This window comes from Castanea sativa, chromosome 2 (assembly GCF_040712315.1).
Source record: "Castanea sativa cultivar Marrone di Chiusa Pesio chromosome 2, ASM4071231v1".
Lineage (NCBI taxonomy): Eukaryota > Viridiplantae > Streptophyta > Magnoliopsida > Fagales > Fagaceae > Castanea > Castanea sativa.
This window is the reverse complement of record NC_134014.1, coordinates 966,511-985,173: the sequence shown is the minus strand read 5'-3', so window position 1 is coordinate 985,173 and position 18,663 is coordinate 966,511. Positions and strand designations below refer to the sequence as shown.

The 18,663-nt window shown below is 33.1% G+C and overlaps 3 protein-coding genes across 3 annotated transcripts; all 3 read right to left on the bottom strand.

Annotated features, from left to right (window-relative positions):
• Positions 1-2,903: 2,903 nt before the first annotated feature.
• LOC142624101 (uncharacterized) lies at positions 2,904-4,114 on the bottom strand. Its single transcript, XM_075797606.1, has 3 exons — positions 3,903-4,114; positions 3,681-3,798; positions 2,904-3,561 (listed from the first exon to the last, which is right to left on the bottom strand). Exons 1-3 carry the CDS (start codon positions 3,908-3,910, stop codon positions 3,274-3,276), a joined length of 414 nt encoding a protein of 137 aa, XP_075653721.1. The 5' UTR covers positions 3,911-4,114; the 3' UTR covers positions 2,904-3,273.
• A 928-nt stretch (positions 4,115-5,042) lies between these two features.
• LOC142624259 (chlorophyllase-2-like) lies at positions 5,043-7,540 on the bottom strand. The gene is made up of 2 exons (XM_075797787.1): positions 7,455-7,540; positions 5,043-6,054 (listed from the first exon to the last, which is right to left on the bottom strand). The coding sequence occupies exons 1-2, from the start codon at positions 7,538-7,540 to the stop codon at positions 5,358-5,360; spliced, it is 783 nt and encodes a 260-aa protein (XP_075653902.1). The 3' UTR covers positions 5,043-5,357.
• A 4,783-nt stretch (positions 7,541-12,323) lies between these two features.
• Positions 12,324-15,086, bottom strand: LOC142623608 (chlorophyllase-2-like). The gene is made up of 2 exons (XM_075797047.1): positions 14,739-15,086; positions 12,324-13,168 (listed from the first exon to the last, which is right to left on the bottom strand). Exons 1-2 carry the CDS (start codon positions 14,979-14,981, stop codon positions 12,494-12,496), a joined length of 918 nt encoding a protein of 305 aa, XP_075653162.1. The 5' UTR covers positions 14,982-15,086; the 3' UTR covers positions 12,324-12,493.
• Between the last annotated feature and the right edge of the window lie 3,577 nt (positions 15,087-18,663).

Here is an 18,663-nt window from a genome sequence, read left to right as displayed (position 1 = left end):
GTGAAGCTTCATTAGTAAAAATATAGGGGATGCTACTAAAGCCTCCCTCGCTGAACTTAAACTTTGATTCCTTAATCCATCAACAAGATAATGCCTCTTATAACTGTTGAGTAGATACAGTAGCTCTGAGCTTGAGCTTCAGCACTTTATTTTTATGGAGTCATTAGCTTTAAGAGGAAAAAGCCTAAACTCCATTTCCACAAATTCGGCCTTCAAGCCACCTCAAAAGAGGCCTCAAATCTCAACCACATTTTTTGGTGGGCCTCCCCCACATTTTAAAAGCGCTCACACACCGAACCTACAGGCTACAGCCATAGACTAATTTAGTAGTCTTGGCTGGCTACTCTTTAGGCCTCAAACACACCCATCAAATTAAGCCGAAAACCAACAAATTAATGTGTATGTACTGCTATGCTTAAAGACTTTTTTTCCTGTATTACATCATTTTCAGTATTAGTCCCATTGGGTTACCTATGTTCATTATCATATCCCACTTATGACAATATGGGTGTCATTCTGCTTTTTCAGTAATAAAATATTATCAAAGACCTTGATTCACTTCATCCAAATCAAAATTATTACATAAAGTGGAAGATTACAGAACAAGACAATCTTTGGTTTTTTTTTTTTAATAAAATTTCTTACGTTTCTTAAAAATAAAAATAAAAAATCAACCCATTGCACAGAAGCCTATTTATATTAACAAGAAAAATTAATATTACTCATGTAGCCATTGATCTTATTGTGCAATAATATTCTACCGTCTGTTAAAACGAAAAACATGCCTTCAGAACAATTTGAAGCTGTCTAACAAACACCAATTTGGGGCAGGCTAAGCAGATATTTTTCCGGAACAATTTTGACAGAGAAACTTATTACAGTAACAGGTTGATAGTAATATCAACTTCCTTGTCCAACAAGATAAATAATACAGTTTGTGTATTCAACTTCTTAACAACATTAGACAATACCAAACCCAACAATCTTAACTTGGGATATAAAGGTATGGCTAATCTTAAACTGAGGAGAACAATTGACAAAAAGTGTAAGATCAGAAGTGGGGTATTCAGATCTGATCGTCATCAGGTTTAATTATGAAAAAAATGTAGCAACCCATTTTCTTTTAGCTTCACATATTGTTCAATTTCATGGATCTATGAATTAAAAGTATACCAACCGTTGTCCAACTGTTTTACTTTTGCAAGAGCTAGTCTTGTACAGTTGTACTTTGGCCGGGTCATCATGTTGCCCGATATCACTGTAGAATTATTTACATGCCAAGGAAACTCCACTAAGCTTATATCAAAGATTATGAATGCAGCAAGCATACAGAAAGTCAAATTAACGATTACAAAAGAATATTCAGGAGATCTAAAGTCTGAAGAAGAAGAGACAAGGGCTGCACCACCATAAGACAATATCCAATCATATAAATATTTCAAAATAGAGTTTTAAGCTCGAGAGTATAAATCTCAACACCATTAAGAGTGTTATTATTTTTCTCTCTCCACATAATCGAAACGAGGCAAAAGGCATCCCACCAAGCTACTCTTATGTCACCCATAAAGTTCTTTCCAACCAAAATACAAATTAATTACCTTCTTGGGTATCACCAAATGGACTCCAAATAAAGAGAAGATGAAAGACCACAACTTGTTACAAGTTTGAGCAATGAAGCAGTAGGGTTTCAACTGATTCCTCACTGAATTTACAATCATTTTAGGAACGTTGTTACACTAAATACTTCTCCAAAGAAATTGCAAGTCATCATATCCTTTCATTTCCTCATAAAAAAGACTTGACATCAAATATACTATTTCAGTTAGGCTTCCAAAAGTCTTATCAACTCCTTCACCCACTGTGAGATTAGAGTATAGAAGGCCCATCAGAGAAACATGTGACTTTAATTTCCAGCCCTGGAAAGCTCAAACAAACTTGGGATTCAAGGAATGACTCCCTCTGTCTTCTGAGTATCCCAAATAAGAATGTTATTACTGCTATTAAGAATAAATCAAGAAACAAACCTGAACCTTCCCACACTACCTGTTATACAAAAAACCATCACTCCTATTGTCCACTACCATAAACCGAAAGAAAAGGGCAAATGCCCTTTCCAACCTGCTTTGATGTTCTTTTCCAAATAATACAACCATGAGGCCTGCTCATCATATCTGTCGCCCACTGGCCCCCAAGAAATCCCACACTTCACTCCAACTATATGCCTCTAAAAGCCTTAATTACAACATAAAATGCTTTACTGCTCAACACCTCAACAGCCCACTCTACCCCCTCCAAAAATCCCCCAGAAAATGACATGTAAAATATAAGAACGGAGGCTTAAACAAAAGCAGCTACTAAGTTGAATTTATCATGTAGAACTAGAGTATTCAGAGTTTCATAGCTAATTGCATTATCAAGCACTGCAATTGGCTACTTATCCAATTAAAAAAAGGGATGGCAATCAGCTAATTATCCAAAAAAAGAGGACAGCAATCAGCTAGCAGTTTATGAGGGAGAAAGAGCCCCATGTCACTATTATATGAATAAATCAAGAAAAAGGGGATAGATCGTTTAAGACCATTTGTTAAGCTTATCAAGAACACCAAAAGCATGCAACTAAAATACATGATAAATATACAAGAGAAGAGCTCAGCATTAAAAAATAAATAGAATAAAGTACAAGGAATCAAGTAAATTGTATAGAAGAAGATCTGCTTCCACCAAGAGAATTTCAAGGAAAAATACTCTCTGCACAGGATATTTTTCACTAAGTTCAGGCCAATGACTCTATTTTGGTTTCTGGCTTAAAAAATATACTCAATACAGCTCTGCCTCATAATATCCGAGGAAAAAAAACATTTCTAATTAATATATATTGCCTTAAATACTACATCGATGCAACATTTTTATACAGACGAAAACTGAACCCAAATAATTATCACTTGAAAACAAAGTCATTTTGGTAAATGGAATGTCACATAGATAGAGTTGATGGTTTCTTCATGCAAGCAAGAAAGTTACAGGAAGTCTGATTCACCAATGACCAACCCTTCGAGATCTTCCATGGGGGGGCTCTAAAAGAACCCTATTTGTGTATGGCCAATGTTTCATCATTTTAGAAGGTGATTAAGCTCTAGTTAAAGAAGCACGAGACCAAGCTTCCAAGACAAATAATGACATTTTATTGTTTTTCCCAATTCTGATGAATAAATATCCATTACTCAAGAATTGACAGAGACAGACAGACAATGTGTGAATCCCTATTGAATCACCCTACACATATTTGAACACAAGGTTCCAAACTAGCTCAAATACTACATGGGCATAAGTACAAACATAATGGCACATAACAAAAGAGATATGAAGCAAAAGAAAAGGAAAAAATGACGGTTTTCCAAGTAATTTTACCGTATAAATATCAATGATAGAAGTAGGCCTAATGTTGATGATATTAAGGACCTCAGCCTTTGCAAGGCCATAGATTTTACACTTGTCGACGAAGTCATTGATATGCTCTCTGGTTTGATTGCAAGCAGCAGTCTGGACCAAATAATCATACACCTGCACATAAAAACGTCAATAATAAGCCTACTAAAGTCGCAGCCTTTAGTGGAAAAAAGTGTAGTGGGGGTGAGTCCAGTCCACATAGAAAAAGAAGAGAAGAGAATGAATAATAAGACCTTGTATTCGGAAGGAGAAACTTGAGCAAGAACGCGAGTAGAATCGATAGCAGCCCCTTTTGAGCGTAAAAAGTCTACTACTTCGTAATTCGTAAGCGCACCTGCATTCGCTTCTAATCTGCCAAACCAAAAACAGTTTTAAGCAAAACAAAGATGACCCACCTTCAGTCAGTTTCTAAACAAAAAGGGATAAAAGCTTAAGCTTAAGCTTAAGCTACATACATCTTCATCCCCTGAAGGGTGGCCGGAGACGCCGAAAATGCCTCCCTGGAGCCGCCGAAGTATATTTGTTTTTGGGTTTCGGAAAATAGATATCTCTCTCTCAATCTCCTTCTCTCTTTCGCTCTCGGTTTCCTCTTCGCTCTCTCTCTCTCTCTTTCAGTCTCTGTATGTCTGTGTGTGTCTCGGATTTGGGCTTTAGGGCTTAGAATTTGACACAAATTGGATCCATTTCTTTTCACTTTTTCGGTTTGGTAGTTTGGGCTAACAAAACACAACAGCCACCCCCCCCCCCCCCCCCCTTTTTGGGTTGCGTATTGGACTTTAGAATTGAAGGCCTCAAAAAAATAAAACCAACCAACTTGAGCTTCTCTCTCTCTCTCTCTCTCAACAGTAAAGTTTTTTTTTTTTTTTTAGAAAAGAAGAGTACAGTCACGGTCAGATGATGCTTCTTCCTTTCCCATTCATCATTACTAATTAAATTAATAGTGAAATTCATCATCAATATAAGAAAAAATGAGCACTTAATAACTTTTTTTTGAAGAGAGGATGAGACACGAAAGAGAGAGAAAGACAAAATGGACAATAGAGAGAGAATATACTTGACTAGACTAAATAGTGTTGTTTACATGTAATGAGTACTAATGAAAATTTTCCTCCCATCATATATCAGAGGAATGGAAAGATTGTCATGAGTCTTGACTTATAAATTCTTGAGTTAAAATGGTAAAATTAAAAATTTTGGGATTTAATTCATTTCATGGGACAAACTCTGGGGCTTTTTTTTGTTGTTGGAATTTTCACTTTTTATTGGCTTATTTCACCTAAAAATAGCTAAATCACACCAACCTCTTTTCAGATACTACAAAATGACATTTACCTCCAAACTATATACGAAATGACGTTTCTAAGTTTTGTAACAATGCATAACATAGTAGTCTTTACCCACTGTCGTCAATTGTAACTAAAACAAAATCATCCAATTTTTATAAAAGATACTCATTTTTTACTTAACCTCAAAAGAGAAGAGAAGTTATAATGTAACAAAAATTCACAGTTTGGAAGCAAGGCCAAGTAGCCAGTAGATAAAGTTATCACACCAACCTTATGCTCGAGAGGGGAAAAAAATGTAGTCAACTGATTATCATTTATCAGGGACTCTTGTGATGAAAAAACTTAAGTAGTCCGGTAAGCCAAATAATCGTGCTATGTAAGAATGTCCCTCCTATGATTATCAGTCAATCATTGGCACACCTATTATGGGCAAAAAGTCACAAAAATATTTCACTTACTACAAACTTTTTATATCTCCAAAGCATTCTACTTCAAAAATTAAGTTAAGTTCAGAATAAAATTTGCTCAATTAAGGGAGTTTACTTTCAACTGCAATCTTATTCAAGGTAAATAATATAAAGACTCCTATAAGCTAACAAATATAGCAGCCTCTACATTTGAACTTCACCCTATACATACATTAGTTTTGAGCTCCACTGGTACAGTCTTTTGCCCGTCTTTTATAGCCAATAAGTCTTTGTTATCACCTAGAAGGTAAGCATTCATGAATGCAACCACAATGCCTCCAACAAACCTCCTCATGGGTTCCCTAGACTTGCCATTCTTACACAAATAGTATGTAGTTTTCCCTCTAAGCCCTTCAGTATCATCATCTAATAAATCAAGATGACCATAGTCCTTGGCAACAAAATGACAAGCTGGTTCTTGACATTCATTAAAGAAGTCCTGATGGTTCACACCCTTAAGAGCACAAGGAGGAAATAGAGGATTCTTTTTCACCTCACCCAAACCTGTCCCAATAACCATTACAGCCATATCAAGGTCAAATGAATGAGGGACATAAGTGAGTACTGGTGGAGGGGTTTGTTTCCCTTTGTCCATTCCATCAACCGGGTCAAGGCCTATTAAGGCAGAGAACTTAAGAGAAGTAGCTTCCTTTTCAAGAGCAAGTGCAAAAGCAACCTTTCCTCCGCGGCTATGGCCAGCAAGTCCTAGCTTGTTTATATTTGGCTGAACATGTGGTGGAAGCAAGTAATGGAGTCCTTTGGATAGCCAATTTGTTATTGCCGCCGTGGACTTAATCTCATCGCCTGTATCCGGTCCGGCCAAGATGTATAACCGTTGATTGCAAAGATGAAATCTGCTATTAGCCAAACATATACCAATAATTTTCACTAATTTTTGTGCTTATTTATTTTTAATCTTTGGGTTTGGTAATAGGATTGGAACATATCAGCTCATTTTCAAATGATAATAGACGAGCAAAATAAGATGTTTCAACCGCACAAATCACAAATCATAGTACATACTAATACATAGCTAACCAAAACCAACCATAGCACGGAGGCAAGTTCCCCCGAAATTTAAGAGATATCTTGGTTTTCAAAGTGTACCATATGTCCAAATTGAGTTCTACCATTGTTCAATCTTTTCTTTTTATTGTGGAAATCACAAAATGCTTAACAAAATTATAAATGACTACCGGCTTTGGAGTCCGGACCTACTTCCCCTACCCCTCTCGATACCAAAGTGCAAAAAAGCGGAAAAAGTTGATGATGTTTGTGATTCATTTGAATAAGTAAAGAATCAAAACGGAAGGGAGTCATTTGCACATATTGCCAATTCGGTTTTTAATTTTTAAAAGAAGAAAATGCAAGAGGGAGAAACGAAACAAGTGTGTATCATGTGATATATATACATTTGATTGTGAAAAATTGGGCCAAGTGGCTCAGAGTCGTGGCAAGCGTTTCTGGGTACTCTCCGGTATCTAAAGAAAGGAGAAATATCAACCGCATGGTTTTCAAACAATGAAACAAAAACAGCACATTGATGCTAGAATATAGGAAAAGCCTAGTGACAAAAAATTATGCAACTTTTTTGTAAAATGTGACTAGTGAAGAAAAAGTGGTGGATTTATGTGTAAATGACAAGAAAACATTCCTAATCTGCCTAGTCGAGTTGTGACAAAAAACTGTGTAATTTTTTTTGTCGTTGGAACCACTCCAGAATATATCGCTTGAGAAAATTGAGCCTCTTTGGCATTTATCTTTTCACTATTACCAAAAAAAACATGTCTCACTAGTGAAATGAAGCTTTCATTATTTTGGCAAGGGCAAATGAAAGGTCAATAATTCACATGTTTTGCCTTCTTTGTTAAGGTATCTCAAAATTCTCGAAAAAAATGGGGTTGGAAGCTGCTGTTTTGAATTTGAGGTTCATTATGATATTTCTGCTAGTTATAGTATGATATATTTTCTCTTTTGTTGCTAAGACAAAATCAACATATTTGCTGTAGGAAATTTCATTATGATATTGCTGCTAGTTATGGTATAACGTAATGCAATTGTTGTTGCTAAGACAAAATCTGCATATTGATGAGTATTGTGACTGAGCCTATTGAGGCCCTATAAATGTCCCAAACTTCTCTGATCTCTCTTTGTATGATATCAGACTCTATTTCTTCTCGACTCTCTTTCTCTCTCTAGCTTTGTCATCTTTTCTTACTCTCTTTCTCTCTCTAGCTTTGTCATCTTTTCTTACTTCAAGATGTCGGCACCGTGTTCTTGTGTTGCCGCTCCTCCACCCGCGTCGGATGCTGGAAATCCGCCACAGAAGAAAAGAAGCATGGTTCAGAAATTTTTAAAACAAGTTGCAAAATGGTTTTGTGGGCTTGCAAAGGAGGTTGCTGCTGATGTTATCGTAGACAGTTTAATGGATTGATATGAATAACCAGGTAATGCAATATCAACATCTTCCAATAGTCCCAATAATTTGAGAAGGGTAAAAAATGGGACAATGTCTTATGTCAACATCTTCCAACCTTTTTATTGCCGATGCTCTTGGATCATGTCGGATGTGCTCTCTAATGTTATATATATATATATATATATCTTTTGTACATACAAATCCCCAGGGCAGCAACTATCATATATTACTCCGAAGTTAAAACATTTTTCATAGAACTTCAATTGATTAAACAAACAAATCCCTTAAATTAGCAATTGCTTTTTATTGCACTCTTTCATATGAGCACATTACTTGTGCAATTGTGTAACAGTTTTAGCAAAAAGATATCTTATATTATATAACAGGACCCCTTTCAGTCACAATATTGGGCTCATTTTCATTTGCACCTATGATGAAAGTCCAAAACTTTCACTTTCCTTAATGAATTTACCTAAAGCACATGCTGATTGCCATCACAATCAAGCCCATATACAAGCAATAAATTCTATTTGTATTTAGGACAAATTGCTTGCCAATTTACCCATAGGAATTCTAGGACTGAACCTGAACCCTTTGAAAAAAATCGCTTTCACATAATATTGAGTATCATCGTGTACAAACCAGTGCCATAGTTCAAGTCGGTTGTCGTGATTGGTCACTGTTTGATAAATCGTAGCTCAATCTAGCTATGTGACACCAAAGTATCTGGACAAGACTTGTGGTCCTGAAAATTGTAATGAGGATCCTAAAGGAACAAAAAATTTCCTCCCAAGCCATCAAAATCAAACAGTTTTGCGACAGCATTGTATTTTTGTATAAGCAGGACAAGAGTGGTGATGTCTAAGGATCTTGGTGACTGAAGCCATTTACAGGTTGCCTTAAGGTAGTTGGACCAATATCTTGGTGTTCAAAGCCAGTGCCACAAACCCAATTGCGGTGGAATTCGGATTTTAGTTTTTGGGACTAAAGGATAAGCCAATTTTTTTTAAATTCAAGAATGAAAAATATACTAAGTTTCATAAAACTATTATTCATTCATTGTTAGCAAAATATAAATATTTAGATTTTAAATCACTCAATAATAAAAAATAGATCACGGTGTGCTTTTAAATTCTGAAAATAATCTATGATTAGTTTTGTGCTGAATTCAATATACAAAATCAAATAGTTGTTTAGAAAATCATCTTTCTTTTTGTTGTGAAGAATAAATTTGACAAAATTTACCGCTAAAAATAGTTTTGTAGTGGTAGTAAAAACAACAAAGAATAAGTACAATTATTCTATAAACAAATTGGTAGATTGTTGATTTCTTACTAACCATTTTTTCACAATTCAAAAAGAAATTATGATCATTTTTTTTTTAATTTATAAAACATACTTGCTTCAAATCTACTGCCATCGATATCTAAATCTTGAAGATTAGTTTCTTGTTATATAAAACAAATAAGTGAGGTAATATTCAAATCCACAATCTCCACATAAACGAGTCTAGATAATATCGTTGGACCATAAAACTCTACACTTGTTTTTATTGACATCCGTAAAACTCAAAAGAACACCTTACCTCGCAAAGCAGCTTAGTGAATTCAAAGGGAAACAAACTCGGTTAAAGAGCATTCTGGTTTTTTGGGCTCTTGGCAAATTAAAGAGCATTCTTAGATTGCTCTGGACACTGTCAAAAATGCCAACAAACAACACATTTTAAAATATATGTCAATCAACTGGGCTCTGAAAGCTTATCCCTTATGCTCGAGCCATAGTGTAAGCTTATCTTTGCCCAACTAGTTGGACTCTGATTGTTGACTGTCATTATGTGTTTGGGCTATTGCTTGGATCCAATGGTTCTCTTCTATTATCCTATAGTATTTATTTGTAACCAATTTGAACAAATTTAGTTGTTTCTATTGTTCTCATTCTAATGAAAACAACTTTGGAACAGATTATTTAGAATCCATGAAATAATTCGCATGAAAGGAGAGGCAGCAATATATATGACTTTGGAAGAGTTAGCTGAGGGTCATATGTAAGTTTAAAAATTAAAACAAATATGTTACACTAGACATGTATATTGAAAGACACCATAGTAAAACTAGGATTTACTCACAAATATCTCCAAATTAAACCTAATCCATTTAAACCAAACATAATTTCCTAGGCTTTTTATTTTTTAATAGCTGGTGTTTTGTGTACAACAAATTAAAAACACAATTGTGACTCATGTCTATTTCTTTATGGTTTTACACTTTGGTGATGAAAATGATTCTTAATGATTTCCCAATTTGCTTCTTGCCTAGGGATTTTGGAGGCATATGGAGCAATTTGGCTGCTCCTAATGCTAGAGGATACGGAGGTGTGAAGACAATTTGTCAAATTTATATATTTTTTGCACTTAAAATCTCCGGTACAGTTGTGTCCATCACATGTTAATTGGATTTATGCATAATTAACGTAATTGGGTAAATTAAACCTTGCTTTCTCACAGTCTTGGTCCAAGTCTTCTGTTGGTGTGGGCTTTCTAATTAACGTCATGCGTAAGGCTCTTTTGTTTTGTCAAAACACTTGCTGAATTGGTGGACTTCAATAACTCTGCATTGGCTTGGATTTTGGAGGATATTAAGCTTATATGTGAACATTTTATTAGTATATCCTTTGTTTCTGTTAACTGTGTTGCTCTAGTTTTTACTAGCGCGGCAAAAGAGAATGAGGAGGCTATTGTTTAGTTAGGAAAATGCCTATCTTTTCTTTTTTTCATTGTAAAGCATGATATTGATTGAATAAATAAAGTCCACTACCATTTTGTATCAAAAAAATAATATACTTAGGTAATCAATTAATTTAATTGGTGTCAAAATTTCCCAAGGCTTCATGGACTTTTGTTTTGGAGAATCAAAATATATATTAAGAACATTACATTAGCTTTGCAGTTGTTGAAATTCCAAAAGCATCGCATTAGCTTTGTGCACAGTTTGATTTAAAGGCAGGGCATCCCTCTCAAATCAATCTCCATTCCTCTTATTGCAAGGCCGGCCCAAGAAAATTTGGGGCTTAAAGTGAAAATTTTATATGAGGCCTTTTTATATGTACACATTAATTAAATAAAATTATATAATACTAATTAAATTAAGACTAATTTGATGTAAATACAGAATTTGATGAATAATACTAACTAAACTAATGTTAATTTCATATAGAGAATTGAATATCATAGTTGAACCATAAATTTAAACAAAAAGAACAAAAAAAAATTATTTAAAAAAAAATTTTACTTTAACTTGGATATATGACTATGCATAGTTAAGCATAGTTGTAATCTAAATTTTAATTTTATATATTCTTTTTAAGAGAAAGAGATAGATATTATTTGGGGTGTGGTTTTGTAGGAGATTAGTTTACAAAAATTAAGGTCTCATACTATTAGAGGAGATTAGTCATTATTAATGATCTATCACATTTGTAGCATCTTTTTTGAAACATTTTAGGGTTTTAGTTGGTTTAAATTTCTATTGATCTCCTATTTTAGAAGCCTTGTTAGAAATGAAAAAAAAAAATTAAAGATATTACAAAATGTTCACAATATAATACAATAATGACTGTAATTGATGAATTTCAACAACTTAATTTATTTGTATTTGAATTACTTTTTTATACGATTAGTAATATTTCAATTAAACCTACAGTAAAATTTGTAATATCTTAGCGTCACTCTGAAAAAAAAAGTATCAATTATTAAAAAAATGTTATATTTTTATAAAATTTTGGGCCTTTTACAAAGGAAGAACTTTTTTTAATAGGGAATTTTATATTTTGTTTAACGCCTTACTAAGTTGCCTAGGCCTTGGGCCAGCAATAAGACTTATTGCTCCACACAGTGACAGTGGCATTGCAAATTACCAATGAGGTAAATTAAATTACCCAGATCTACAAAATCCACAAATTGCTTGACGCTTAATCCTCACCTCTTCCCAAACTGGACACATCATATAACATTCCCTAGCTGTAACTCAAAGGCATGAATTCCATCCTCCACATCAGATCAAACTTACAACCATCACAGCTACCACCTTCAATAACTCCCCTTTTAAGTATATTATTTTTAATCGGCAAAGACTCATGATGGACCAACTCTGGGGCAAATTTTGGGATTTAATTCATTTCATGGGACAAACTCTGGGGCTTTTTTTTGTTGTTGGAATTTTCACTTTTTATTGGCTTATTTCACTTAAAAATAGCTAAATCACACCAACCTCATTTCAAATACTACAAAATAACATTCACCTCCAAACTATAGACGAAATGACACTCCTAAGTTTTGTAACAATGCCTAACATGTTAATCTTTACCCACTATGGTCAATTGTAACTAAAACAAAATCATCCAATTTTTGTAAAAGATGCTCATTTTTTCCTTAACCTCAAAAGAGAAGAGAAGTTATAATGTAACAAAAATTCACAGTTTGGAAGCAAGGCCAAGTAGCCAGTAGATAAAAGTTATCACACCAACCTTATGCTCGAGAGGGGAAAAAAATGTAGTCAACTGATTATCATTTATCGAGGACTCTTATGATGAAAAAACTTAAATAGTCCAGTAAGCCACATAATCGTGCTATGTAAGAATGTCCCTCCTATGATTATCAGCCAATCATTGGCACACCTATTATGGGCGAAAGTCCCAAAAATATTTCACTTACTACAAACTTTTTATATCTCCAAAGCATTCTACTTCAAAAATTAAGTTTAGTTCAGAATAAAATTTGCTCAATTAAGGCAGTTTACTTTCAACTGCAATCTTATTCAAGGTAAATAATATAAAGACTCCTATAAGCTAACAAATATAGCAGCCTCTACATTTAAACTTCACCCTATACATACATTAGTTTTGAGCTCCACTGGTACAGTCTTTTGCCCGTCTTTTATAGCCAATAAGTCTTTGTTATCACCTAGCAGGTAAGCATTCATGAATGCAACCACAATGCCTCCAACAAACCTCCTCATGGGTTCCCTAGACTTGCCATTCTTACACAAACAGTATGTAGTTTTCCCTCTAAGCCCTTCAGTATCATCATCTAATAAATCAAGATGACCATAGTCCTTGGCAACAAAATGACAAGCTGGTTCTTGACATTCATTAAAGAAGTCCTGATGGTTCACACCCTTAGGAGCACAAGGAGGAAATAGAGGATTCTTTTTCACCTCACCCAAACCTGTCCCAATAACCATTACAGCCATATCAAGGTCAAATGAATGAGGGACATAAGTGAGTACTGGTGGAGGGGTTTGTTTCCTTTTGTCCATTCCATCAACTGGGTCAAGGCCTATTAAGGCAGAGAACTTAAGAGAAGTAGATTCCTTTTCAAGAGCAAGTGCAAAAGCAACCTTTCCTCCGCGGCTATGGCCAGCAAGTCCTAGCTTGTTTATATTTGGCTGAACATGTGGTGGAAGCAAGTAATGGAGTCCTTTGGATAGCCAATTTGTTATTGCTGCCATGGACTTAATCTCATCAGTTGTATCCGGTCCGGCCAAGATGTATAACTATTGATTACAAAGATGAAATCTGCTATTAGCCAAACATATACCAATAATTTTCACTAATTTTTGTGCTTATTTATTTTTAATCTTTGGGTTTGGTAATAGGATTGGAACATATCAGCTCATTTTCAAATGATAATAGACAGAGCAAAATAAGATGTTTCAACTGCACAAATCACAAATCATAGTACATACTAATACATAGCTAACCAAAACCAATCATAGCATGGAGGCAAGTTCCCCTGAAATTTAAGAGATATCTTGGTTTTCAAAGTGTACCATATGTCCAAATTGAGTTCTACCATTGTTCAATCTTTTCTTTTTATTGTGGAAATCTCAAAATGCTTAACAAAATTATAAATGACTACTGGCTTTGGAGTCTGGACCTACTTCCCCTGCCCCTCTCTTATACCAAAGTGCAAAAAAGCGGAAAAAGTTGATGATGTTTGTGATTCATTTGAATAAGTAAAGAATCAAAACGAAAGGGAGTCATTTGCACATATTGCTAATTCGGTTTTTAATTTTTAAAAGAAGAAAATGCAAGAGGGAGAAACGAAACAAGTGTGTATCATGTGATATATAGACATTTGAATGTGAAAAATTGGGCCAAGTGGCTCAGGAGTCAGGGCAAGCGTTTCTGAGTACTCTCCAGTATTTAAAGAAAGGAGAAATATCAACCGCATGGTTTTTAAACAATGAAACAAAAACAGCACATTGATGCCAGAATCTAGGAAAAGCCTAGTGACACAAAAAATTATGCAACTTTTTTGTAAAATGTGATTAGTGAAGAAAAAGTTGTGGATTTATGTGTAAATGACAGGAAAACATTCCTAATCTGCCTAGTCAGAGTTGAGACAAAAAACTGTGTAATTTTTTTTGTCATTGGAACCGCTCCAAAATATATCGCTTGAGAAAATTGAGCCTCTTTGGCATTTATCTTTTCACTATTACCAAAATAAACTCGTCTCACTAGTGAAATGAAGCTTTCATTATTTTGGCAAGGGCAAATGATAGGTCAATAATTCTCATGTTTTGCCTTCTTTGTTGAAGTATCTCAAAATTCTCGAAAAAAATGGGGTTGGAAGCTGCTGTTTTGAATTTGAAATCCCTGTTTAAGCCAAGGCAATCAAAGGTTTTTTTTTTTTTTTGAGGGGGTAGGCAATCAAAGGTAATATGAACATCCTGCATTATTTTTGGTCTTGACTGGGGGCCACTTCTTGGAATTATGAGACGAAATAGTACAAAAAGTCACACAGATTGTATGATCCAAAGGAAAATAAACAATTGTTTCAATTGTTATACCATAAAAATCTAATTCAGTGGCAGTGATTCGTAGATCCAATGCAGTGGGGGCCAAAATCAAAACTAATGAATTGAGCAAATATTTCCATGATCACCAAGTGTGTCAACATACTTGGAGAGTCCAAGACCAATATAGTAATTGTATATAAAAAAGTGAGCAGGTGATCATGATGATGGTTCATACTTACTCAAACTTAAAAACTATGCCAAGCAAGCGTTTGACTGAACAAAATTGTGCATGCGTGAGAGAGAGAGAGAGAGAGAGACTAGCCTGAGGGGCAATGACTATGAATCCATGAGAAGCGATGTGTTGGATAAGCTGAGAGTAAAATGAGTTGTAAAGAAGGTAACCATGGAGTAACACTAGTATTGGGTATTCTCCAGCTTCAGATGGCCTAGCAATCAAAAGTGGCTTTGGAGGAGGGACAGCAAGTGTAGACTTAGTGGTGCAGCTCCTAGTTTCCACTGTTTGAAGCACTGTTTTGTACCTCCCTATAGCAAAAACATTTGTCATGGAAGAAGTAGCAGCGTCAGCTGTATTAGCAGCAGTAGCAGTAGTAGCAGAAGACACAATTATGTATGATTGTATGAAACTAAAAAGTAAAATTTGTACCAGTTCCATGTCTTGGGGGATAAGTTCAATTGTGTGGCATTTATAGAGCCAGCTCATGAGGAAAAATTCATGGTTTTTTTTTTTTTTTTTTTGATGGGCCTGTTGTGTCAGAAGGGTATATATACCGAAGTTGGAATTATTGGTAACTGGACTGTGGTCCAAAACCTGTTGTGGGTTCAGTTTGGGCCTATGATATGGTAGTTGGATTGGTTGTTGTTGTTGCAGCTTTTTTTTTTTTTTTTGGGCCATCTTAAGAGGCAGCCATGTTATGGCCTTATAGCTATTGGTGCAATTTTCCATTTTTAAACTCAAGTCAGGGCAAAATGGATAAATACCTTTAATTTTAATTAAAACTATGTAATAAAATACTTTTTTTTTCAAATTATGTAACAAAATGTCTCGATTTTAGAACTCAATTTTTACAAATTTAAGTTATGTATAAAATTTGATATCATCAAAATATAGTTCTATATGTATTTTTAAGTAGAACTCGGCATTATTAGCAATGCCGAGTTCCACTTAAATTCTCAACTTTGTTAATGTCGACTTTCACTTGTAACTCGATTTTGTTAAAATCAACTTCCAAAAATAAGAGCATTTTGCTGAATAGTTTAAAAAGAGAAATATTTTGTTAAATAGTTTTAAAATTAAGGTTATTTACCCATGAGGAAAGTATGAGGGCATGTTTGAAATGGTTACAATAAATCCAGTAAAGAAATAATTATTTTGTGGAATACTTATTCATTATTTGGTTATCTTTAACATGTAATGGTTATTCATGGTTATTTCATGTAAGTGTGAAAAGTGGAAAATGATAATGGCAACTGTGATTCGATTGAATTAGAAGATCATGGATAAGAATCAAAGCTAATAAAGGAATCATTTGCTTATATTGCTAATAGTTTTTTTTTTTCACTTTTAAAAGAGGAAAATACTATAAAGAAACAAAAACAAGGTTGTATCGCGTGATACTTGAAATATGAATATGAAAAACTGGACAAATTGGCTCAGGGCAGACATTTCTAGCTTTACTCTCTAGAAAACATGGGTTTCAACAAATGAAGACAAAAATAGCATATTGATGCCACAATATGAATAATTAGCTTGAATACATTAAGTCTCTCTGGCATTTAAATTTTCATTATTACCAATAAAAACACACCACATTAGAGAAACTATTATAAAGTTTTCGTTATTTGGCTAATTTGAATTCACAATTAGTAGCAGGGCCAAAAAAAAATTCAAGTGGGCCAAGATATATATATATATATCTCCAAAGAACAATCTACACACATGCACAAAATATATTTGTAAGATTATTTAACAAATGCTATTTATTTACATATAATATTGTGTATATATATATATATATATATATATATAACATTAATAAAATAAAAAATTAACTTCTAACCATGAAATCAACATTTATTATAACATCGATTGAAGCTATTTCTCAAAATAATATTTACATATATATATATATATATACACACACACACACACATATTTTTAGACTATTATTATAATATTTCATTTTCGATAGTACTTTCTTCAAATGTAACTAGCCTCATTGCACGCGCTTCGCGCGTGCGATAAGACTTTTTTTTTGGTTAGTGGTCCTATTTTGTGGAAAAAAAAACTGTGTTTTATTTTATTATATATATATATAATTTTCATCCATTTATAAATTAAATTTTCAAAATAAAAATTATATATACTAGCACGTGCAATGAGGCTTTTTTTTTTTTGTTAGTGGTCCTATTTTGTGGAAAAAAAAACTGTATTTTTTTATTTTATCTATACTGTTATTTAAGGGGCTTCTTTTGTTTGGATTCCACATTTTTTAATTCAAAAATCCCCTTACACCCTTATATTTAAGTAGAGACAAAACTAAAGGATAATCTGGTAAAAATGCAACTCTAACTCCCACTAAAACATTGTCTAAAAAATAGGACCACTTTCTTATTAATTTTCAAATTGATTTATTCACTTATAAATTAGATTTTCAAAATAAAAATTATATATATATAAAATAAAAAAACACAGTTTTTTTTTCACAAAATATTAGATTTTCAAAATAAAAAGTTTATATAAACACACCACATTAGAGAAACTATTATAAAGTTTTCGTTATTTGGCTAATTTGAATTCACAATTAGTAACAGAGCCAAAAAAAATTCAAGTGGGCCAAGATATATATATATATATATATATATCTCCAAAGAACAATCTACACACATGCACAAAATATATTTGTAAGATTATTTAACAAATGCTATTTTTTTTACATATAATATAGTATATATATAACATTAATAAAATAAAAAATGAACTTCTAACCATGAAATCAACATTTATTATAACATCAATTGAAGCTATTTCTCAAAATAATATTTACATGTATATATACACACATATTTTTAGACTATTATTATAATATTTCATTTTCGATAGTACTTTCTTTAAATGTAACTAGCCTCATCGCAGGCGCTTTGTGCGTGCGATGAAGTTTTTGTTTTGGTTAGTGGTCCTATTTTGTGGAAAAAAAATTGTGTTTTATTTTATTTTCTATATATATATATATATATATATATATAATTTTCATCCATTGATAAATTAAAATTTCAAAATAAAAATTATATATACTAGCGCGTGTGATGAGACTTTTTTTTTGTTAGTGGTCCTATTTTGTGGAAAAAAAAAACTATGTTTTTTTAAAAAAAAATTTATCTACACTGTTATTTAAGGGGCTTCTTCTGTTTGGATTCCACATTTTTTAGTTCAAAAATCCCCTTACACCTTTATGTTTAAGTAGAGACAAAACTAAAGGATAATCGAGTAAAAATGCAACTCTAACTCCCAAAAACATTGCCTAAAAAATATGACCATTTTCTTATTAATTTTCAAATTAATTTATTCACTTATAAATTAGATTTTCAAAATAAAAATTATATATATATATATATAAAATAAAAAAAACACAGTTTTTTTTCCACAAAATATTAGATTTTCAAAATAAAAATTTTATATATATAAACTTTTAAAAAGAGGAAAATACTAAAAAGAAATTAACAAAAACAAGGTTGTATCGTGTGATACATGAAATTTGAATATGAAAAATTGGACAAATTTGCTCAGGGCAGACATCTGTAGCTTTACTCTCTAGAAAACATGGGTTTCAACAAATGAAGACAAAAACAGCATATTGATGCCATAATAAGAATAATTAGCTTGAATACAGTAAGCCTCTCTGGCATTTAAATTTTCATTATTACCAATAAAAACACACCACATTAGAGAAACTATTATAAAGTTTTCATTATTTGGCTAATTTTTTTTTAGAGGAGTTTCAACCTATGACATTCATTTCTGATAATAGCTCTTTATCATCAGACCAAGATACCAATCAGTTTTTTGCGTAAACAAGACTTTACCAGTTGAACTAACTGGAACTCACCATTATTTGGCTTCTTTTTTTTTATTTTTTTTTTAGAAGGATTATTTGGCTAATTTGAATTCACAATAAGTAGCAAAGCCAAAAAAAAAAAAATTTCAAGTGGGCCAAGATATATATATATAT